This window comes from Eumetopias jubatus, unplaced genomic scaffold (assembly GCF_037043125.1).
Source record: "Eumetopias jubatus isolate StellerSeaLion01/CBP00866 unplaced genomic scaffold, mEumJub1_p1.0 scaffold_8, whole genome shotgun sequence".
Lineage (NCBI taxonomy): Eukaryota > Metazoa > Chordata > Mammalia > Carnivora > Otariidae > Eumetopias > Eumetopias jubatus.
Window position 1 is genome coordinate 133,637,927 of NW_028274814.1, and position 19,821 is coordinate 133,657,747.

Sequence of the window (19,821 nt, forward strand, 5' to 3'; positions counted from 1 at the left end):
GTCAAGAAATCACTAAGTGCATCTGAGCCAGTGACTGCCAAATATGACTGTGCTGTACCTATATCACCTCCTTTACTTACGACAACTCTGTAATAGAAACCATATTATTCCCATTTGACAGAAGATAAAACTGGGGCGCCAAAGGCTTGCATGTGCAAGGGCACACAGCCCACACAGTCTGAATCAGGATTCAAGTCCAGTCGGTAAGGTGCCAGGACCTAAGCGCTTAACCCTTACTCTTCACTGCCTTCAAAACACACTGCCTGGGGCGAGCTGTCGAAGCATCAGCAAGATGGAAAGAGCCCCGGCAACTAAACAAACACATTCCAGGAGGAAAATAGGAAAAGAGAAGGAGGAAGGGAGGGGGAAGCGAGAGAGAGAGGGGAAGATGGCATGCAAAAAATAGACTCCAAATGTACAAGAGAATGTACTTCAAGGAACAGAAGGACGTTCCTCACAATATGGCATTAGATGGTTTTGGAAGTTATTGTAAATGGCGTATTTTCATATATTTCATTTTAGAATTGTTGCTACTGTATATAACAATACAAGGTTGAGCATTTTTAAAAAAATGTTTCTTGGCCTTACATGTTTCCTCCTCTTTTTTTTAGGAAATGCTTTCCGTGTCTCCTTCCTATTTTTCCGTTGGGCTGTCCTTTTCTCCCTGATTTGCAGAAATTCTTTATATATTCTGGATAATCCTTTGTCACTTACATATGCTAGAAATTTTTCTCCTAGTTTGGGACTGTCTTCTTCACTTTTTATAGGGTGTTTTTTGACAAAGAGACAATTCTTAAATTTAATATAGTTTTAGAAGTTTTCTATTGCTGCCAAAAATTACAACAAACTTAGTGGCTTAAAACAATGCCCATTTATTATGCCACCATTCTATAGCTCAGCAGCCCAGGCAGGCTTGACCGGGTTCTCTGCTTTGGGTCTCACAAGGCCAAAATCACGGTGTCAGCCAAGCTGGACTCTTCTCTGAAGACTCTGAGAGGCAAGCCACTTCCAAGATCATTCAGGTTGTTGGCAGAATTTGGTTTCCTTGTGGTTGTACGACTGAGGTTCCCGTTTCCTTGCTGGCTGGCAACCAGGGATCACTCAGCTTCTAGAAGCCATTTGCATTCCTTATCACTCCATTTTCAAGCCAGTATGGGTGCATCAAATCCTTCTCAACTTGGAATCTGTGACTTCCTCTTCTGCCGCCAGCTGGGGAAAACTCTGTTTTTATAGGGTGTGTGATTGGATTAAGCCCACCTGGATACTCCCTTTTTTTTTTGGAATGTTAAGTGACTTCATTAAAAAGTTTGTTTAATTGAAAATGACTACCAAATGGTAAGCATTTTATACCAGTAAACAAAGGATATCCATTATTTTTATGTTTATTTATAATTAATTAATTAACATATAGTGTATTATTAGTTTCAGAGGCAGAATTTAGTGATTCATCAGTCCCATATAACACCAGTGCTCATTACGTCAAGGGCCCTCCTCATGCCCATCACCCAGTTACCCCATCCCCCACCCACCTCCCCTGCAGCGAACCTCAGTTTGTTTCTTATAGTTAAGAGTCTCTTTTGGTTTGTCCCCCTCTCTGATTTTATCTTACTTTATTTTTCCTTCCCTTCCCCCCTATGTTCATCTGTTTTGTTTCTTAAAATCCACATGAATGAAATCATATGATATTTGTCATTCTCTGACTTATTTTGTTTAGCAAAATACTCTCTAGTTCCATCCATGTCATTGCAAATGGCAAGATTTCATTCTTTCTGACGGCTGTTTTGACATATAATGTAACATAATCATGGGAGTGAGAACTCTTCCCATTCACAGGTAATGCCCACCTTTCAAAGGGGAGGGGAATTACATAGAGACAAGGATCATTGGGACTTTTTCTCAGAATTCTCCCTACCACAAGAGTCAAACTTACAAATGCTTTTTTAATAGTTGGCACTTTTTTTGGTTATGTTTAAGAAATCCTTCCCTATCCCAACGTAAAAAAGATTTCTTCTTTATTTTCTTCTAAACATTCTGACGTCTATTTTTTCTCCTTTAAGTCTTTAATTCCTCTAGAATTTGTTTTTGTGCATATGAGGTAGAGACCTAATTTCACTTTTTTCAATATGAATAAATAATTGCCCCAGCATTATTTATGAATTAACTCATCCTCTCCCCACCAATGTGGAACACCACTTCTGTCACATACACTAAGATAACCTAGTTGCACAGTCTGTTTGCTGGGCTCTACAGTTCGTTCCATTGGCCCAGGCACCTATCCCTCCATCCATACCACACTGTCGTGATGACTCTTGCTTTAGTCATGTCACCCAGAAAGGCAAGCCTTCCACCTTATTCTTTTTCAGGAATGTTTTGGATATTCTTGACCTTTTGATTCTTCCAGATAAATCCGGGATTCAGCCCATCAAATTCAATTTTTAAGATCCTTTTTGGATTTTGATTATAATTGCACTGAATCAGTGGTTCTCAACTGGGGGCAATTTTGGACCTCAGGAAACCTTTGACAATGTCTGCAGACAGTTTGGGTTCTCACAACAGGAAGAGATGTGTACTAATAGCATCTGGTGGGTAGAGGCCAGGGATAATGCTAAATATCCTACATTGTACAGGACAGCCCCCACAACAAAGAATTATCTGGCTTAAAATGTCACTATTGCCAAGCTTGAGGAAAACCTCCACTAAATTTGTGCAATTTGGAGAGAATTGATATTTACATTTCTGAGTATTTCTATTAACAAACATGAATATCATTCCATTTATATAGGTCATCTTTAATGTATTTCAGTTAAGTGTTATAATTTTCAGTGTACAGGTCTTGTACATCTTTTTTTTAAAGATTTATCCCTAAGTAGATAATGATTTTTTACTATTATAAATGGTATTTTTAAAAAATTATGTTTACTGTTTGGTGCCGACACATAAAAATATAACTTGATTTACATATTTTGATCTTGTAGCCAGCCATCTTGCTAAAACTCTATTTCTAATATGTCTGTAGATCCTTTCAAGTTGTCTATATGAAGATCCTATCATCTGCAAATACATTTTTCTTCCATTTCTATACTTTCGCTTTTAATTTCTCTTACTTTATTGTGATGGCTAGGGACAGTACAAAGCTGAACAGAAGCAAGGAGAATGGGCACATTTTTTCTACCTGATTCTCAATGGAATACTTCCACATTTAAGTGTCTGAAAATTTTTGATTTACATTTTTAAAATTCAAACTTAATTGCATTTTTGCTAGAAAAAGTGGTCTGTGCAATATCGATTCTTTGAAATGTTAAGACTTTCTTTATAATATAATCAATTATAAAATCCATATTTTAAAAAGATGTTTTATCTACTTGATCTATCAATAATTGAGAGAGAGATTTTAAAATCATTACTATAATGGGATATGTTTCAATTTCTTCCTGTAGTCCTACCATTTTCTGCTCTTTATACTTTGAAGTTATTTTATTCGGTATACTCACATTTAGAAATGTTATGTCTTCCTGGGGATTTAAGCCTGTTATCATTGTCCTTAATAATGCTTTTGGCTTTAAATTCTATTTATCTGACATTAATATAGCCACATCAGCTTTCTTTAGTATATGTCTGGTTTATCTTTTTCCACCCATTTGCTTTTAATCTTTATGTGAACTTATGTGTACAGTATATATCCGGACTTCTTTTCCCCCAATCTGATAATCTCTGCCTTAAAATGAGTTTAATCCACTAATATTTATCATGATTGTTAATATATTTGGACTTATTTCTACGATTTTACCTTTTTTATTTCCATCCATCCCACTTTATCTATGCTTCTTGCTCTTTTTTTTAAGATTTTATTTATTTGACTGAGAGAGAGAGAGAGAGAACGAGCACACAAGCAGGGGAAGCAGCAGGCAGAGGGGGAGAGAAGCAACCTCCCTGCAGAGCGGGGAGCCTAATGCGGAGCTTGATCCCAGGACCCTGAGATCATGACCTGAGTCGAAGGCAGATGCTTGATCCACTGAGCTACCCAGGAGCCCCATGCTTCTTGCTCTTTATAAACTTGTATTTTCTCATTCTATTTTTTCACTAGTTTGGAATTTATGCACGCTACTTCTCTTCTTTTGGGGTTAAACCTTTCAAGTTTATCATGCACATTTACTTTTAAAAGTTGAGAGTTGGGACACCTGGGTGGCTCAGTCAGTTAAGTGTCTGCCTTTAGCTCAGGTCATGACCCCAGAGTCCTGCGATCGAGTCCAGGATGGGGCTCCTTGCTCAGTGAGAAGCCTGCTTCTCCCTCTGCCTGCCACTCCCCTGCTTGTGCTCTCTGACAAATAAATAAAATCTTTAAAAAAAATAAAAATAAAATAAAAGTTGAGGGTCAAATAATATCCTTCCCCTTCTCTCAAAAAATATAAGGATCTTAGAACACTGAATTCTGTAGACTCACTTCCAACTTAAATACCATGGCTACCCCCTACTTTAGTTGTTTTTCAAACTCAAAAGTTAGACATTACTATTTTACACAGAAAGTGTTTATTTTATATACAAGTTTATTATTTGTTAGTCACTCCCTCTTGCATTTCCAACCATTCTTCCGGAATAATTTTCCTTCTTTTTGAAGTATATCCTTTAATGAAGGTCTCTTGGTGGTAAGCTCTCGGATTTTTATTTATCTGTAAGTGAAATATTTCACCCTTATCTCTGAATGACGGTTTTGCTGGGTACATAATCACAGGCTGTTATTTTCTCTCAGCACTTTGAAAATGCTGTATCACTGTCATCTGGCCTCCACTGTAGCTGAAGAGGAGAGGTCACTGTCATTCTCCTGCAGATGTGTCCTGTATGTCTTAACACTGCTTTTGTGTTTTCTTTTTCCTTTGGACAGATCTTCTAGTTCACTAAATTAAGTTTTTTATTTCAAATTAAGTTTTTGATTTCAATGGTTTCTCTCATTTCCGTAAGTGTCCATTTTTCAAATTCAGATATGCGTGACTAATGTTCTGTTTTTCAGAAGATTTTATTTATTTATTTATTTGAGAGAGAGAGCACAAGCAGGGGAGAAGCAGAGGGAGAAGCAGACTCGCCGTTGAGCAGGGAGCCCAATGTGGGGCTCGATCCCAGGACCCCGGAATCATGACCTGAGTCAAAGGCAGACATTTCACCAACTGAGCCACCCAGGTTCCCCATAATCTTTTTTTTTTTTTTTTAAGTAAAACAGTTTTAATTTTTAGAGTTTGGTTTGGCCCAAGGAGCCAGGCGATGACAGATATAACTGACATTTGAATAGCTAGATTAATTTAGAGAAGGATAAATTCAGTTTTGACGCTTTTGCTTGTGTGTATGTCTTTTTAAGACTTTATTTTTCAGAGCAATTTTAGGTTTACAACAAAATTGAGAGGGAAGTACAGAGATTTTCTTTCTACCCCTCTCTGACACATGCATCACCTCCCCATATCAACACTGTGCCTTTATTTATTTAGATATATCCTTTATTTATTTAGATATTTAAATGCATAGCTATTCTACATCATGTATCTGACCTTTCTACTATCTACAATCTTTGGGGGCTACTCATTTTTTCCTGGGTTGGTAATATGGATTGTGAGCTCATTGCCTGACTTTAATTAGTGGGAATCCTATGGACCTAACTTGTGAACTGACCTTTTTTCTTCCAGAGAAAACTACCTTGAATCACTTCAGTCCCACCTGGAGTGTCTGGGTTCAGCACAGCAAACCCAGGCTTTCCTTCCCAATGCTCCAGTCACGCCCCAAACCATTTTCTTAACTATTGACAAGTGCCCCTAAATAATTCAACTCCAACAGGCACCTGCCGTGTCCTACAGGCACCAGCTCCAAGTCACTCTGACTCTAGCTCACATGTCCTGTTCTTATTTTGTTAATTAAATTAAATTAATTAATTAATTAAAATTTTTGGAAGGCAAGATCTTTGAAGATTTCCCATGCCCCTAGTGAGGCCAGAAATGTCGTGATGGTCCATCATTTACAGCCTTTGGTTACTATGCAATAAATGAGTTTCTTGGCGCCCCTAGTAAGTCTTATCACTAGAAGTAGACTTAAAATATCTTTTAGTAAAAAAAAAAAAAATGCCTCTAGTACAATGTCATTTTTATAAAAATAAGTTCTGTCTAGTTATCCATTTTCTATATGTATATATGCACAAAAAGATGCCTGGAATTTATGCTCATCTGACATGAATTATGGCTGTTTCTGAGTGATGAGATTGGAAATGATTGATTCTTTAGTGTTTTTGAGCCTGTATTGTTTTTACAAGAATAATTTTTTTCTGAAACAAAAATAAAAGAAGGAAAATAGGGGCACTTGGCTGGCTCAGTTGGTAAAGCCTGCAACTCTGGATCTCTTGATCTTGGGGTTGTGAGTTTGGGCCCCCCACTGAGTGTAGAGATTACTTAAAAATAAAAAAATAAAATAAAAAAATAAAAGAAGAAGGAAAAGAACCAGACTGAAAGTGAATATTCTAAGATGTTAATGGTGGTTGGTTTAGGGTGATAGAGATGAAACTACTGTTATTTTGTTATTTTCTTTATTGTACATTTGTTTAAGTTGAAAAAAATCACTGCTTGACATTCATCAGTGCAGTGTTTTAGTAGGAACTGCCATTTGTACCGTAAGCCCTGGCATCTAGACTGTGTGTGACACAGCAACCAAGTATGACTCCACATCGGCTCTGTTAGTACAAGGTTCACCGTAGGAAGTAACTGGTGTTTGTGCTTATAAAAGCATGAAGACTACTTTGAAGTTTTACTTTTGGTCCAACAGGAAACATACATGATTTTTAGGGAAATATATCCCTGATACAGAGTGCTACTACATTTAACCTAGACCAGAGTAATCCTTCTCTGATACAAGTAAAGTTCCAGGGGCGCCTGGGTGGCTCAGTTGGTTAAGCAACTGCTTTCGGCTCAGGTCATGATCCTGGAGTCCCGGGATCGAGTCCCACATCGGGCTCCCTGCTCAGCGGGAAGCCTGCTTCTCCCTCTGACCCTCTTCCCTCTCGTGCTATCTCTCATTCTCTCTCTCTCAAATAAATAAATAAAATCTTAAAAAAAAGTTTAAAAAAAAAAACAAGTAAAGTTCCATTGCAAAGAATAATAGTGAATAATAGCTCTTTAGTGAAAGAGCTCTTTATGGAAGATTGGATGACCAACAGAGGTAATGCTTTGCTGGTCTGGTTGTAAGCAATGTCTCTGGTGATGGTTTTTATAATTATCACCTCTAAGGAAAGGGTGTGACACTGATGCTTACAGCTCAGAGAAGCCGAGTTTAACTGTGCACATGTAGTTTTTGTGTATTTCTGCTCTCTTGGAGGTTATAGCTAGTGATAGCTTTCAGTCTGTTTTTAAGAAAAGATGTTCAAGGGGCATCTGGGTGGCTCAGTCATTAAGCGTGTGCCTTCGGCTCAGGTCATGATCCCAGGGTCCTGGGATCGAGCCCCACATCGGGCTCCCTGCTCAAGGGAAGCCTGCTTCTCCCTCTCCCACTCCCCCTGCTTGTGTTCCCTCTCTTGCTGTGTCTCTCTGTCAAAAAAATAAATAAAATATTTATAAATAAATAAATAAATAAATAAGATGTTCAAAACGAGTTTTGGTGAATGATGGCATCATGGAGATGAATTTGTAGTAGGAGTACATGTACATCAAACAACAATTATCATTCAATCCATCTCTTCCTTCAAACAATAAAATCACCTAAACAAAAAATTTCCCAAGCCATCTACCACAATTAAAACTTGGGGAAAACATTTAGGAATAGAAAAAAAAAAAAAAAGGAGTAGAGGTAGTAATGTGTGCATAACACCTTCTCCAAAGTACATTTTCCCCTTGCTAATTTACCACAAAGAAGCTAGGCACAGCTGTTTCAGCTCTAGATCCTAAAGCCTGGGAATCAGATTTCTAGCAATGCATTCAACTTTACATTTCAATATAACTAAATAATTTAGAGATGTCTTTAAATACCGCCTGATGGAAATGCACCTGTGTAATATCATCACTTGCCTCTCTAACTGAAATGTTAGTCGTTTTCAATTTCTCTTTCTTCTCCAATACATCATCTACTTACCCCATTTCCTCTCTATATTCTGTCTTTACACATTACCTTTCCCTCGTTTCCATAACCCTAGAGCGAGATGCTGGATTGAAACAACTGTCTCTTACAGAGCTTCCCCCCAATTCATATCGCCTTCATTTCTACACAAAGCAATAAGAATTATCTTCCACCAACAGCTGTTTTCAGTGATAAGAAAGCTAAGTTCTGTGACTAAGCTAAACATCCCTTCTGTTCTCTGAGGCCTACAGTGGTTCCTAGTTGCTAGTGGTACTGATGTGAACTCTCCAAATACTGCTCATTATGTCCTTTATGAACTCTCAATGACCTGTCTACATTTTCCGACATATTCAAATTTATGTTTTCTATTCCATTTAGTCCGACAACCATGTATTAACATGATTAATTCGTTTCTTGTTTTCTTTACCATTATAGTAGGAACTATTTATTCTCCCGTATACTTATTCTCTCCTTCCTTAACAATAGATATTCTAATTTTAATCCGGGCATATTGGCTGTCCAGGATAAAGATTTTTCAGCCTCTCTTGCAGCTAGGAGTGACGAGTGACTAAGTGCTAAAGCATAATATGCAAGCCAACACGTTATGAGCAACTTCAATAAGTGTCTTTAAGGGGAATGAGTACTCATACTTTTTTTTCGATTTTATTTATTTATTTGGGAGAGAGAGAACACAAGCAGAGGGAAGGGCAGAGGGAGAAGCAGACTCTCCACTGAGCAGGGAGCCCGACCCAGGGCTCGATCCCAGGACCCCAGGATCATGACCTGAGCTGAAGGCAGAGAGTTAACTGACTGAGCCACCCAAGTACCCCCAGAATATTCATATTTTTAAGCTCTTCTCCTTCCTACTGGCTAGAAGTCAGATGTGATGGCTGGAGCTCAAACAGCTATCTTGGATTATGAAGTGGAAGTCACATGATGAGTCTGGTGGAGTGACAAGACAGAAAGACCCCTGGGTCCCTGACATCATGAAGAGCCGTATCGTAGCAGTCCTAGAATATCTAGTTCTGGATAATTTCTAGAAGAGAGAAAAAAATCCTATTATGTTTAAGCTGTTAACATTTTTGTGGCCTCTTCTACCATCACTTCTGGGAATGCCTAATTCTAATCGATCCATCTATCTTCAAGTTTTCATTTGCTACTTCTGTCCCACTAAGAATGCTCCCCCAATTTATTTTCTTATCTCCCTCAGCACCCCACACACACCAAATTGTCAGTTTTCTTTCTTCCTTTAAAATACAGCTTCTGGGGGCGCCTGGGTGGCTCGGTTGTTAAGCATCTGCCTTCAGCTCAGGTCATGATCCCAGGGTCCTGGGATCGAGCCCCACATTGGGCTCCCTGCTCAGCGGGAAGCCTGCTTCTCCCTCTCCCACTCCCTCTGCTTGTGTTCCCTCTCTTGCTGTGTCTCTGTCAAATAAATCAATTAATTAAATAAAAAATCTTAAAAAAATACAGCTTCTGGGGTGCCTGGGTGGCTTAGTCGGCTAAGCACCCAACTCTTGGTTTCAGCTCAGGTCATGATCTCATGGTTGTGAGATCCAGCCCCACGTTGGGCTCCATGCTCAGCAGGGAGTCTGCTTGAAGATTCTTTCCCTTTGCCCCTCCCCCTCTGTGCGCACTTGCTCTCTCTCTCTAAAATAAATAAATCTTTGAAAATAAATAAATAAATAAATAAAATACAGCTTCAGATTCAATGTCTACATGGAAACGGTTAGTATTGCTAAGCTTAATACAATTACTCTTTTTTGAATGCAAACACACACATCTATGTATCTAGTATGTGTATGTGTATATATACATAGTGATGGATAAACGAAGTTTTTATTTATTTTTATTTATTTTTAAATTTTATGTTATGTCACCATACATTACATCGTTAGTTTTTGATGTAGTGTTCCATGATTCATTGTTTGCATATAACCCTCAGTGCTCCATGCAATACGTGCCCTCCTTAATACCCATCACCGGGCTAACCCATCCCCCCAACCCCCTCCTTCTAAAAGCCTCAGTTTGTTTCTCAGAGTCTATAGTCTCTCATGGTTCATTTCCCCCACTGATTTCCCCCCCTTCATTTTTCCCTTCCTACTATCTTCTTCTTTTTTTTTTTTAACATATAATGTATTATTTGTTTCAGAGGTACAGGTCTGTGATTCATCAGTCTTACACAAGTCACAGTGCTCACCATAGCACATACCCTCCCCAGTGTCCATCACTCAGCCCCCCCATCCCTCCCACCCCCCCTCCGCTCCAGCAACCCTCAGTTTGTTTCCTAAGATTAAGAGTTTCTTACGGTCTGTCTCACTCTCCAGTTGAAGTTTTTAAATAATTTAATAGATTTTTAACAAATTTACTAACTTTTTACACCCAAACATTCACTATTCACTTTTAAATAGTACTCTTACTACAAATTCATTTTGATGATGCCATCATTCACCAAAACTCCTTTTGAACATCTTTTTTTTTTTAAACAGGCTGAAAGCCATCACTAGATATAACTTCCAAGAGCGCAGAAATACACCCAATTTGGTTACCAGTCCTGGAACAGTGTCTGGCATTTAGTTAAGTAGTCAATACATGTTTACTGATATGAAAAAAAAATTAATTGTAGCAAAACTTCACTTGAAGGTAGACTGACTTTTTAAAAATAGTTAAAAGTCATTCCAAGCTCAGTTTAGTGAATAAGATGTGTCATAAAGCTATAGCAAATATCATTTGGGCTTAAAAAAAAAAAAAAGCAGTGACTATAAAGCAATAAACTTGATTTCCTTGTATGAATCATAAAAATGGCTCAGAGCTGGGCTACTTCTTTGGCAATTTAAAGATTCATTTCCTAAGCTTACAGGTAAGTAAGCCAAGCTCCCTCCAGTTTGCACCCGGAGTTCCCTTTTCCCGGAACACCCCAGATATACATGGATTGTCCCCTCACTTCATTTGGGTCTCTGTCTAAATTTCCACCTCCTCCAAAAGGCCTTCCTTCACTCCCTGACCTAAAGTAAAGCCATCCTTGTCACTCTCTGTCCCCTAATACTGCTTTCCTTTTATTTATAGGACTTGTTCCTAACATAATATTTTATATCTATTTTGTTTATGTATGGTTAGTAGCTGTCTCTGTCACTAGAATATTTGCTCCATGATGAAAGGGACTATGTTGGGCGCCTGGGTGGCTCAGTTGGTTAAGCGACTGCCTTCGGCTCAGGTCATGATCCTGGAGTCCCGGGATCGAGTCCCGCATCAGGCTTCCTGCTCAGCAGGGAGTCTGCTTCTCCCTCTGACCCTCCCCCCTCTCCTGTGCTCTCTCTCCGTCTCTCATTCTTGCTCTCTCAAATAAATAAATAAAATCTTTAAGAAAAAAAGAAAGAAAGAAAGGGACTATGTTTTCCTCACTGCTATAGCTTCAAATTTCTGCTTGATATCCAAATTTCAAATAAATTCCATAAATGTAAGTTTAAAATGAAAGAGAAAGGAAGAGAGAAAAGCAGTGGAGGGAGAACAAGAAAGGCAACAGAGAAGTAGCAAAAGGAGTGAAGAAACTCTGGGTGAATTATAATTGGTGATTTTACTCTGTAACTCCTTTTCTGTATTAGTTTGAACCGAAGGCTTCCATGAGAAAATTTCGGAATGGGTCTCTTACCACTCCTGGAGATTTATTTCAAAATAAAATGGCTACCCTAAAGAAAGAGGTTTCACTACATTTAGAAGGACGTAGATGGCATTTGCTGTCTTTTACTGTCTTTCCATCTCTCCAGTCCACACAAGCACAAACTGAGTGAACATTTAACTCTTGACTGAGTCAGAGAAGTACTTTAGTGATTTTTAGCAAGATTGCTCCATGTTGGTATTACTATTAACATTCTTAATTTCCATACTTAACTGACATTTGGAACATCTGTTCATACTGAATACCTGCAGTTCTTTCAGGATCTTGCTTAATAGAGTTACATGATAAAGCTAGGAGACAAGCCTCTGAAAATACTTTCAACTCTATGTTACTCCTGCTGTGCCCCTCACTTACAGCACCCGAAGTTTAGTTCCTTTCAAGGAACAGTGAGTCAAGTCACATTTCTTTAATGCTTTTTGCCTCCTCAAACTGTCCATTTCTTATACAAAACTTATCAACAGGGTTTGTACTGGAGAAGATAGAGCACAATGGCATTCCTTTATATTTTAGCAAATTTAATAGAAAAGATAATTTCATTTTCCTACTGACTTCTATAACATTACAAAAAAAAATCCCTTTTTTAAAAAAAAGTTCAGTTCATATTTAAAATTTTAGGCAAAGGAAAGAGTTATATAATATGAGGCACTGTCGTCCTGTAGGAGTTTTAGAGACTTCCAGAATTGTGAGGCACATTTAAGAAAATGTTAATTTCTTGATTGGTAGGATCAAACAGCACAAAATGCACAGATACCCGGACCTTGAGTCTCACATTCCAGTTATGATTAAAATCTTAAAATGAATCATGATGCCAAATAAGTAGTCACTACTTTAATACCATTTAAGCTCAAAAATCCCGTTTTATTTGAAACCCAGATAAACTGCATTCAGAAAATAGTCATAAAATTTTCTACTATTATTCTTCATCTTTGTTTTGTACAGTACAATGTCTAACATAATAATAGGAATACTCATATAGTATTAATATTTCAGTACTAAAACCTAATTTTATATTTTTTAATTGTTCTTAAATGATACCTACTACACTGTAGGACAGTGTTCATTATACGTACTTTTATTATGTAGCCTTGCAACCTTAAGAAGTTTACGTTTCTTCTCTGAAGCAGGAGTTTCTGGTGTGTGGGCAGAAGCACATGCTGTTGGTGAGTTAGCTGTACCAGGTAATCTTTTAGGAAATGTCATAGAGTAGGAGGTGCGCTGTCTTGTCCGACATGCTACTTCCCTCTCTCTACGCAGCAACTGTTCATCCATCAGCAATGTTATGACTTGCTTAGACTTTTCCCGGATATAATAACCTGAAAAATACGTTGAATTTGCGTAGGTAAGGAAATATTCATTGAGGTTACAATTAATTTTTATTCTAAAGAAAATTAGGGAAAAAAATGTAAGCAACGTAGCAAAGCAAAAAAATCTGTAGCAAATGTACAGGGAAAACTAAGTTTCACTGGAATTGTCAGTAAGTACTCCATTTCTTACACCCTAAGAAGAAAATAAATGTATGCTGAAATCATATCACATATGGACATGAAATTTTTCACTTTAAATATGCTATTTTCTTTTAAAAGCAATATACACTCTGCAATAAATCAAACAATACAGGCATAAAAGAGAAATGAATTAGATCTAGATATATTACCATGACATACAGCTAAAGATTTAAAGTAATAGGCATGGTATGATTCAAATTGGTAAAGCACAGAGGAAAATCAATCATTATGTATGTATAGGAGAGAGAAGTTGATAGAGAAGTACATGGGTGGGTGGGTGGGTGGATGGATGGATGGATGGGCAGGCAGACGACCAGCTGGGTCCCCACATGTTAATATCTGCTACCTTAAAGGAGTACAATTGGGGTGGAACAAGAGTAGGGAGGGCCATTAGATTTTCTTTGACATAACAGCTTTTCAAAACAACTTGATGCCATTAATAGAGTGCCAGAGCACAGTCTAAGACCAGAATCCTAACGGCAATGCTGTCTTTAACCATCTGTGTGACTCTGATATGTTAGGCGGTCTGTCTGTGCTTGAGTTTTCTATGTGAAAACCAGTAGAAGCATATCTGTTCAGTGTAATTTACAGATATAAAAGTATACTCACTCCAATATATGGCATTATTGTTACTATTCTCAATCCCCTCCCATGAAAAATGATAAAGGAAAACCACTTCCCTCTCCACATCTTCGGACCAACTCATATTATAACATCTTATGTTTTCCCAAGTCTTCTTTCAGAAGTAAAATGAAAAGTCCCTAAAGATCCACTACTACGTTCATTTTGGGCTCTAAGCATGATGAATTGAAATGTTAATACATCCAACTATAAATTACTAGCAGTGGAAGTAATGAGAAATGGTCAAATGTAGGGTGCATTTAGACAAAAGAGGCCAACCTGTTCTCTGCCCGTCATTTCATTAAGGATTGCTATGGACAGTGGCAGAAACCTTTGCTCAAGTTGCCGTCTTTCCCAAGATTATTTTATCTACTCTTAATCTCATTTCTTAGTCACTTCCACCTTCCAAACTTCTTGTATAACTGCTGTGAACTGTATTATTCTTGATACCCTTAATTTCCTATGAGTAATTTGTAGTCCATAAACAAAAAAATCCCGCAGTGTTTTGGGTTACCACTCAGTGTCGCCTGATAGAAGCCTGCTGGAACTGTCAGCCCTTGGGGACGACGTGCCAGACACTACTTTTTCCCTGGAAAACTGCTGTAGCTTGGTTTGGGGAAGGGGTGAAAAACTTGTTTTTCCATTTCTAACTTCACAAAAACTCATCTCCTTCTGCTTCCTCTCTCTCCCTCTACCCTAGCCACTCTGACTGCCTTCTTCTGTAATCACACCAGGCTCTGTGTCTCCTTCAAGCTGTGTGCTAGCTGTTGCTGCCAGGGACTCTGCATGGTTAGGTCTCTAATTCATTCAAGTCTCTACTCAAATGTCACCTCCTCAGAGAAGCCTTCCTTCTGCCCACCCTCTCTAAAATAGCCCCATTCCCATCACTCTCTATTCCCTTACCTACATATGTATGTGTATATATAAATGCATATTTTTGTGTATATTTATTTGTATATATACATAATAATACATAATAATATTTTTATATATACATTTGTTTACTTGTTTACTGTTTGTTTCCTCACCTACAATACCAGTTCCATGAGGGCAGAGAGCCTCATTCACCCAGTATCTCCAAGTGTCCGGAAGAATGATTGGCACATAGGAGATACTCAATAAATCTTTACTCTGTAAATGAATTGATAAAGGAGCAAATTATCAAAAGTCTCCATTTTCTCCCTGACATAGTGCAAATGGAACCAGATGGATGAAAGATACTGAATACCAATTTACAATGGAGCTGCCTGAGAAAGTTGCCTGGCCTGAAAGAGTTTCTTGCAACACCCTTGATTACAAAAGGTCAGAACTAGAAATTATGGGACAGATGTGGATTATTTCGCTTGGAGTCTGCATGAATTGGTGGGACTTGAAAGCAGATACAAAAGTTCAAAGGTCCAAGCAGGTACATCAAGCAGAAACTCAGCCGCAGTGACAAAGCACTTCTCCCTGAAATATCAGGGCTCCTCCCTGAGGGAGCAGGTTGACAGATGGGGAAGGTCAAGCCACAGCGATTTACTTCTTACTTGAGGCTGTGTACTGCCCTGGCTACCTCCCCACCACCCTCGAGATGCTGGAGAGTAGAAACCTGGCTGTTCTAAAGCATCGAAGTTGAAAGTGAAAAAAAATCCAAGAACCCAATAAATGTGCTTCAAGGATGAGTTAAATAATAACAATAGTACTAACAAGATGGCATCTCCTCCTTACTAAGGCAGAATTGTACCGGAATAGAACACATGTAGGAAGTAACCCTTTGTGTCTGGGAGAGAGAAAGAAAAAGGGGGGAAGAAGGTGGGAGGGAGAGGGAGAGGGAGAGGGAGAGGGCAGACAAAGGGAGGGAGGGAACATGGATTCTCTGAAATGAGAAATCAAACTGTGAACCAGATCAATACCCAAAGATATATCAAGACGTAAAGCTTGTGACTGAGGTGAAGGGTAAAGTAAAAATAAAGCTATATTCTGTTTTAATTAGGATCTTTGGGTTTTAAGTGACAGAAACTCAAATGGAACTGGCCATGGGAAAACCAGGGGTTGTGAAGCTGGGCCTCAAGTACAAAAGAGGCAGAGACTGGAGAACTACCAGGACTCCCTTTCCCTCTCCCAGCCCTTCTTTCCTTTGTGTAATACCTTCATTCTCTCCTCCTGCACACTGGCTTCCTCCATCTGAATGTGGACATGGCCACAGACAGCTCATGCCTCACACTCTGCCACTGAGAAGCCTCCCTCTTCCTTCATTCAAGTTGGAAAAACCCAGGAGAATGACTTGGCTTGGCCCAGCTTGAAAGTCACACGCCCATCCCCTTGGCCAGAGGGTGGTATGCTCCCATCAGCAACCCCCATCAGAAAGGCCCAGTGGAGGGGAGAGTCAACAGGATAAAAAAATGAACGAACAGAAAGCCAACTTGAGGAGGCATCCCCAACTCAGACAACGGACAAGGACATACAAATTACTAGAGCAACTATGTGCCAGACCAATACCCAAGATACTCACTTATTCACTTAGGCAGTCATTTGATCATTTCTTGAACACGTAAGTCAGGAATTGTTCTAGAAGCACAAGTGAGGAAAAAATAGACGAGATTCCCCAAACAAGATAATTTCAGATAAAAATAAATGCTCTGAAGGAAATAAAGAACAGTGAGGTGCTAAACATCAAGTTGTGGTGCAGTGAAGAAAAGTTGTATCACCTGCATCTTGAGCAGCAAGAAAAAGCCAGCCCTGCAGACATCCAGGCAGAGGGACCAGCTTGGACTTCACTTCTTCAGGAAGCCTCCTGCTGAGAGAGAGCAAGCCCCTCCCAGCTCGCCCTGCACATACATGCTCAGGCCTGGTTTCCACACTCTTCAGGCACCTGCACTTGTCTCTTACAGCACTTCCACAGCCTGTAATTGCTTATTGATTGGTAAGTGTCTTCTTCCTCCATTACAGCATAACATCCATGAAGGCCAGAATTATACCTGTTTGCTTAAGAGTTACTTCAGAAATGTCTGTTAAATAAATGAAGGAACATGCTGAGGAAAAATGTCCCAGATGCTGGGGAGGAGTGTCTGTAAATGCATAAATGAGCATCATGTAAAGGGATCTGGAAATACGGTAAATTCACAGATGTTGGGCAATGAGATGCGCCAGCAGCAAAGACACACACCAGACTTCTAGAAAAACATGTATTAGGCTTGAAACTGTGGTCATAAAATATCTAACACCCCTCCCTCCATACCTGACCCACTAACCAATCAAAATTTCTTCTTCTTCTTATATTCCTTTCTCAATGAATTTTATCTCCATTCTAAGCCTGAAATATGAACATTCACCTTCCCACACTCAGTACCCCATGTCTACTGATGGTACCAACTAGGTACCTTCTAACACATCCTCTCTTCTCCATCTCCCTTAGTTCAGGCCCAGCTCGTATCTTGCTTGTGGAGTTCTGAATTGTTTACTTATCTCAAGTCTCCCTTACCCTCTATCGTCCACAATGTCTCTGAAGGTGAGGGTGGGCGTAGGGAGGGAGGGGAAGAGTATCCCCAACAGTGTTATTTTCAAGTTAAAAAAAACCTTCAGTCAAGCTGGCCCAGTAAGTTCATGCTTCAAAGTACCCCTCTGCTCTGCTCCAAATACACAGCAATAATAGACATTACCAGTCTCAAAAACAAGATAAAAACCTCCACAAACCAGAAATGTATGAGAAATGAAAAGGTGATGAGCAGAGCTGAAGCCCCAGGGCTGCTGGGCTCTTGATCTAGCAGCCAGGAGCTCAGCTCCTCAGGTGTTAGGGAACCAGAGCTGGTCTCACTCTTTGATGTTAGGGGGTATCCGTGTTTGTGAGAAAAGACTGAGAAGAAAAGAAAAAGAAGGGGAAAAAAACCAGCTGCTAATTGCTTCCTGGGCTGTCACATATTTGTAGCTGTGGGTCCGGAAGCCAGGAGACAGGAGTGCAGCCTTAAGGCTGGGAACTAAACCGGGCCACCCCCCGCCTCTGTGACTGCATCTAAGACACTCTGGTTCTATCACAGGGCATGAGCCCTGAGATGCCTTTGTAAGGGCTATACTGGAGCCTCTAAGGACCTGGGTGGCAAGAACTGAAAACCAACATAAGAGGGTGAACATAGATGATGGAGGAAGACTCTCCCAGTCAAAATAAGATAGAAGACTAACATTCCAACATAGTTTTTTACAAAAAATCTAATGCTTATGAAAGATGGCTGATAAAAGCAGCAATCAAAACACAACTTCACTCCAAATGAAATCAATGTTCTATAGGATATGCTGTAAGATCTTCTATAAATCAATATTCTATATTGTTAGATTTTAAAATTGTAAATGAAGATTTTTATTTTTATGTATTTATGCATTTACTTATGTATGTATGTATGTATGTATTTGAGAGGGAAAGAAAGATCACGCATGCATGAAGCAGGCGTGGAGGGGTGGAGGGGCAGAGGGAGAAGGGAAGACAAAATCCCAAGCAGGTACCATGCCCAGCGTGAGCCCGATGTGGCACTTGATCTCAAGACCCTGAAATCATAACCTGAGCTGAAATCAAGAGTCAGACGTTTAACCACCTGAGCCACCCAGCCGCCTCCTAAACAAAGATTTTTAAGTAAATGCGATTAAGAGAGGTTAATACAGGAATCATATCCACAACAAGAAATATGAGATTGTGAAACAAAACAAAAATAGGCAGAAATGAAATAAAAATAGATGGATATGAAAAGAGCCAATTAAAAATCCTAGAAATGAAAATTATAGTCAGTGGGATTAAAAAGAAAAAAACCCTCCACATCCAAGATAAACTCCAGAATTTAACAGTTGGAGAGATAATCGAAGAATAGTTGGTAATTGAAGAAGAGTATTAAGGAATTCTTCCAAAATACAACGCAGAGAGGCAACAAGATTAAAAAGATTAATTAAAAGTCATAAAGGACAGATTCCAAGGCCCCGTACTCACTTAGAAGAAGTTTCAAAAGAAGAAAATTATGGTAATCACAAAAAAGCAATATTCAGAGCAAAAGGGGCTGGAAATTTTACAGAAAAGACATGAATCCTTACATCAGAAATGATCTCCAAAGACTAAACAGGATAAATAAAAATAAACCTAGATATAGAAACACTGTAGAAAAACAGAAGAACATTTAGGATAATGAGAAGCTCTTAAAACCTACCAATGAAAAAAAAAATGAAAAAGTTACCGAGCCCAACTTCGGACCTACAGTAGCCCACTAGTCAGCTGTTCAGCCAGCAAACATGTATTTGGCATCTCCACCAAACCGGGTGAAGAAACAGAGATACCAGTAAAGTAACTTCAGCTCTCTAAACCCTGCAGTCCAGTGAAGGAGACTGACATGTACTTGGGTCATACAGCAGCGTGCTTCAACAGATGTGTGGGCAAGGTGCATCGGATGGGCAGAAACTGTGGAAACAGGGCAAAGCCCTTCCTAGTGAATGGTTGCACTGAGCGTTATTTGGACATGAACATACATTGCAGGAAATAAAAGTAATAAAAGTAAAAATATGCCAAGGATTAATAGTATTAGTCAATACTGACTGATGACTTACTAGGTGCCTGACTTTCAGACATTATCTCCAGTCCTCACTAAGTCCATTTTGCAGATGAGAAGAGTAAGTTTAGGGGCAGTAAAAAAATTTCCCAAAGTCATAAAGTTAATAATAAGCTAGAAAGTAGAGACTGGCTCTATATAGAAAGACCACAATATAGACTTTAATTTCTTTGACTGAATTTATCATACAAATGTAAGCTTTTTCATTTGATGAGAACCTTGAGAAGAGAATGATTGTGTTGACACAGCACCAAAGTGCTAAACTGGTTATTCTCCCTTGTTTGTTTACTGTACTCCGCTGTCCACGTGTGTACAATGTGTAAAGAGGAACGTGGGAAGACTGGCTGGACTAGCATATTTAAGTTTAAATAGAATCACGGTTTGT

The 19,821-nt window shown here is 39.0% G+C and overlaps 1 protein-coding gene across 1 annotated transcript in view; it reads right to left on the reverse strand.

The window, feature by feature from the left end:
- The window catches only part of ENTHD1 (ENTH domain containing 1), a 105,015-nt gene that overhangs the window by 73,218 nt on the left and 11,976 nt on the right, over positions 1–19,821 (reverse strand). The window contains exon 2 of the mRNA XM_028115568.1: positions 12,823–13,065. Coding sequence (XP_027971369.1) covers positions 12,823–13,065 — 243 coding nt within the window. The remainder of the gene's footprint in view (positions 1–12,822; positions 13,066–19,821) is intronic.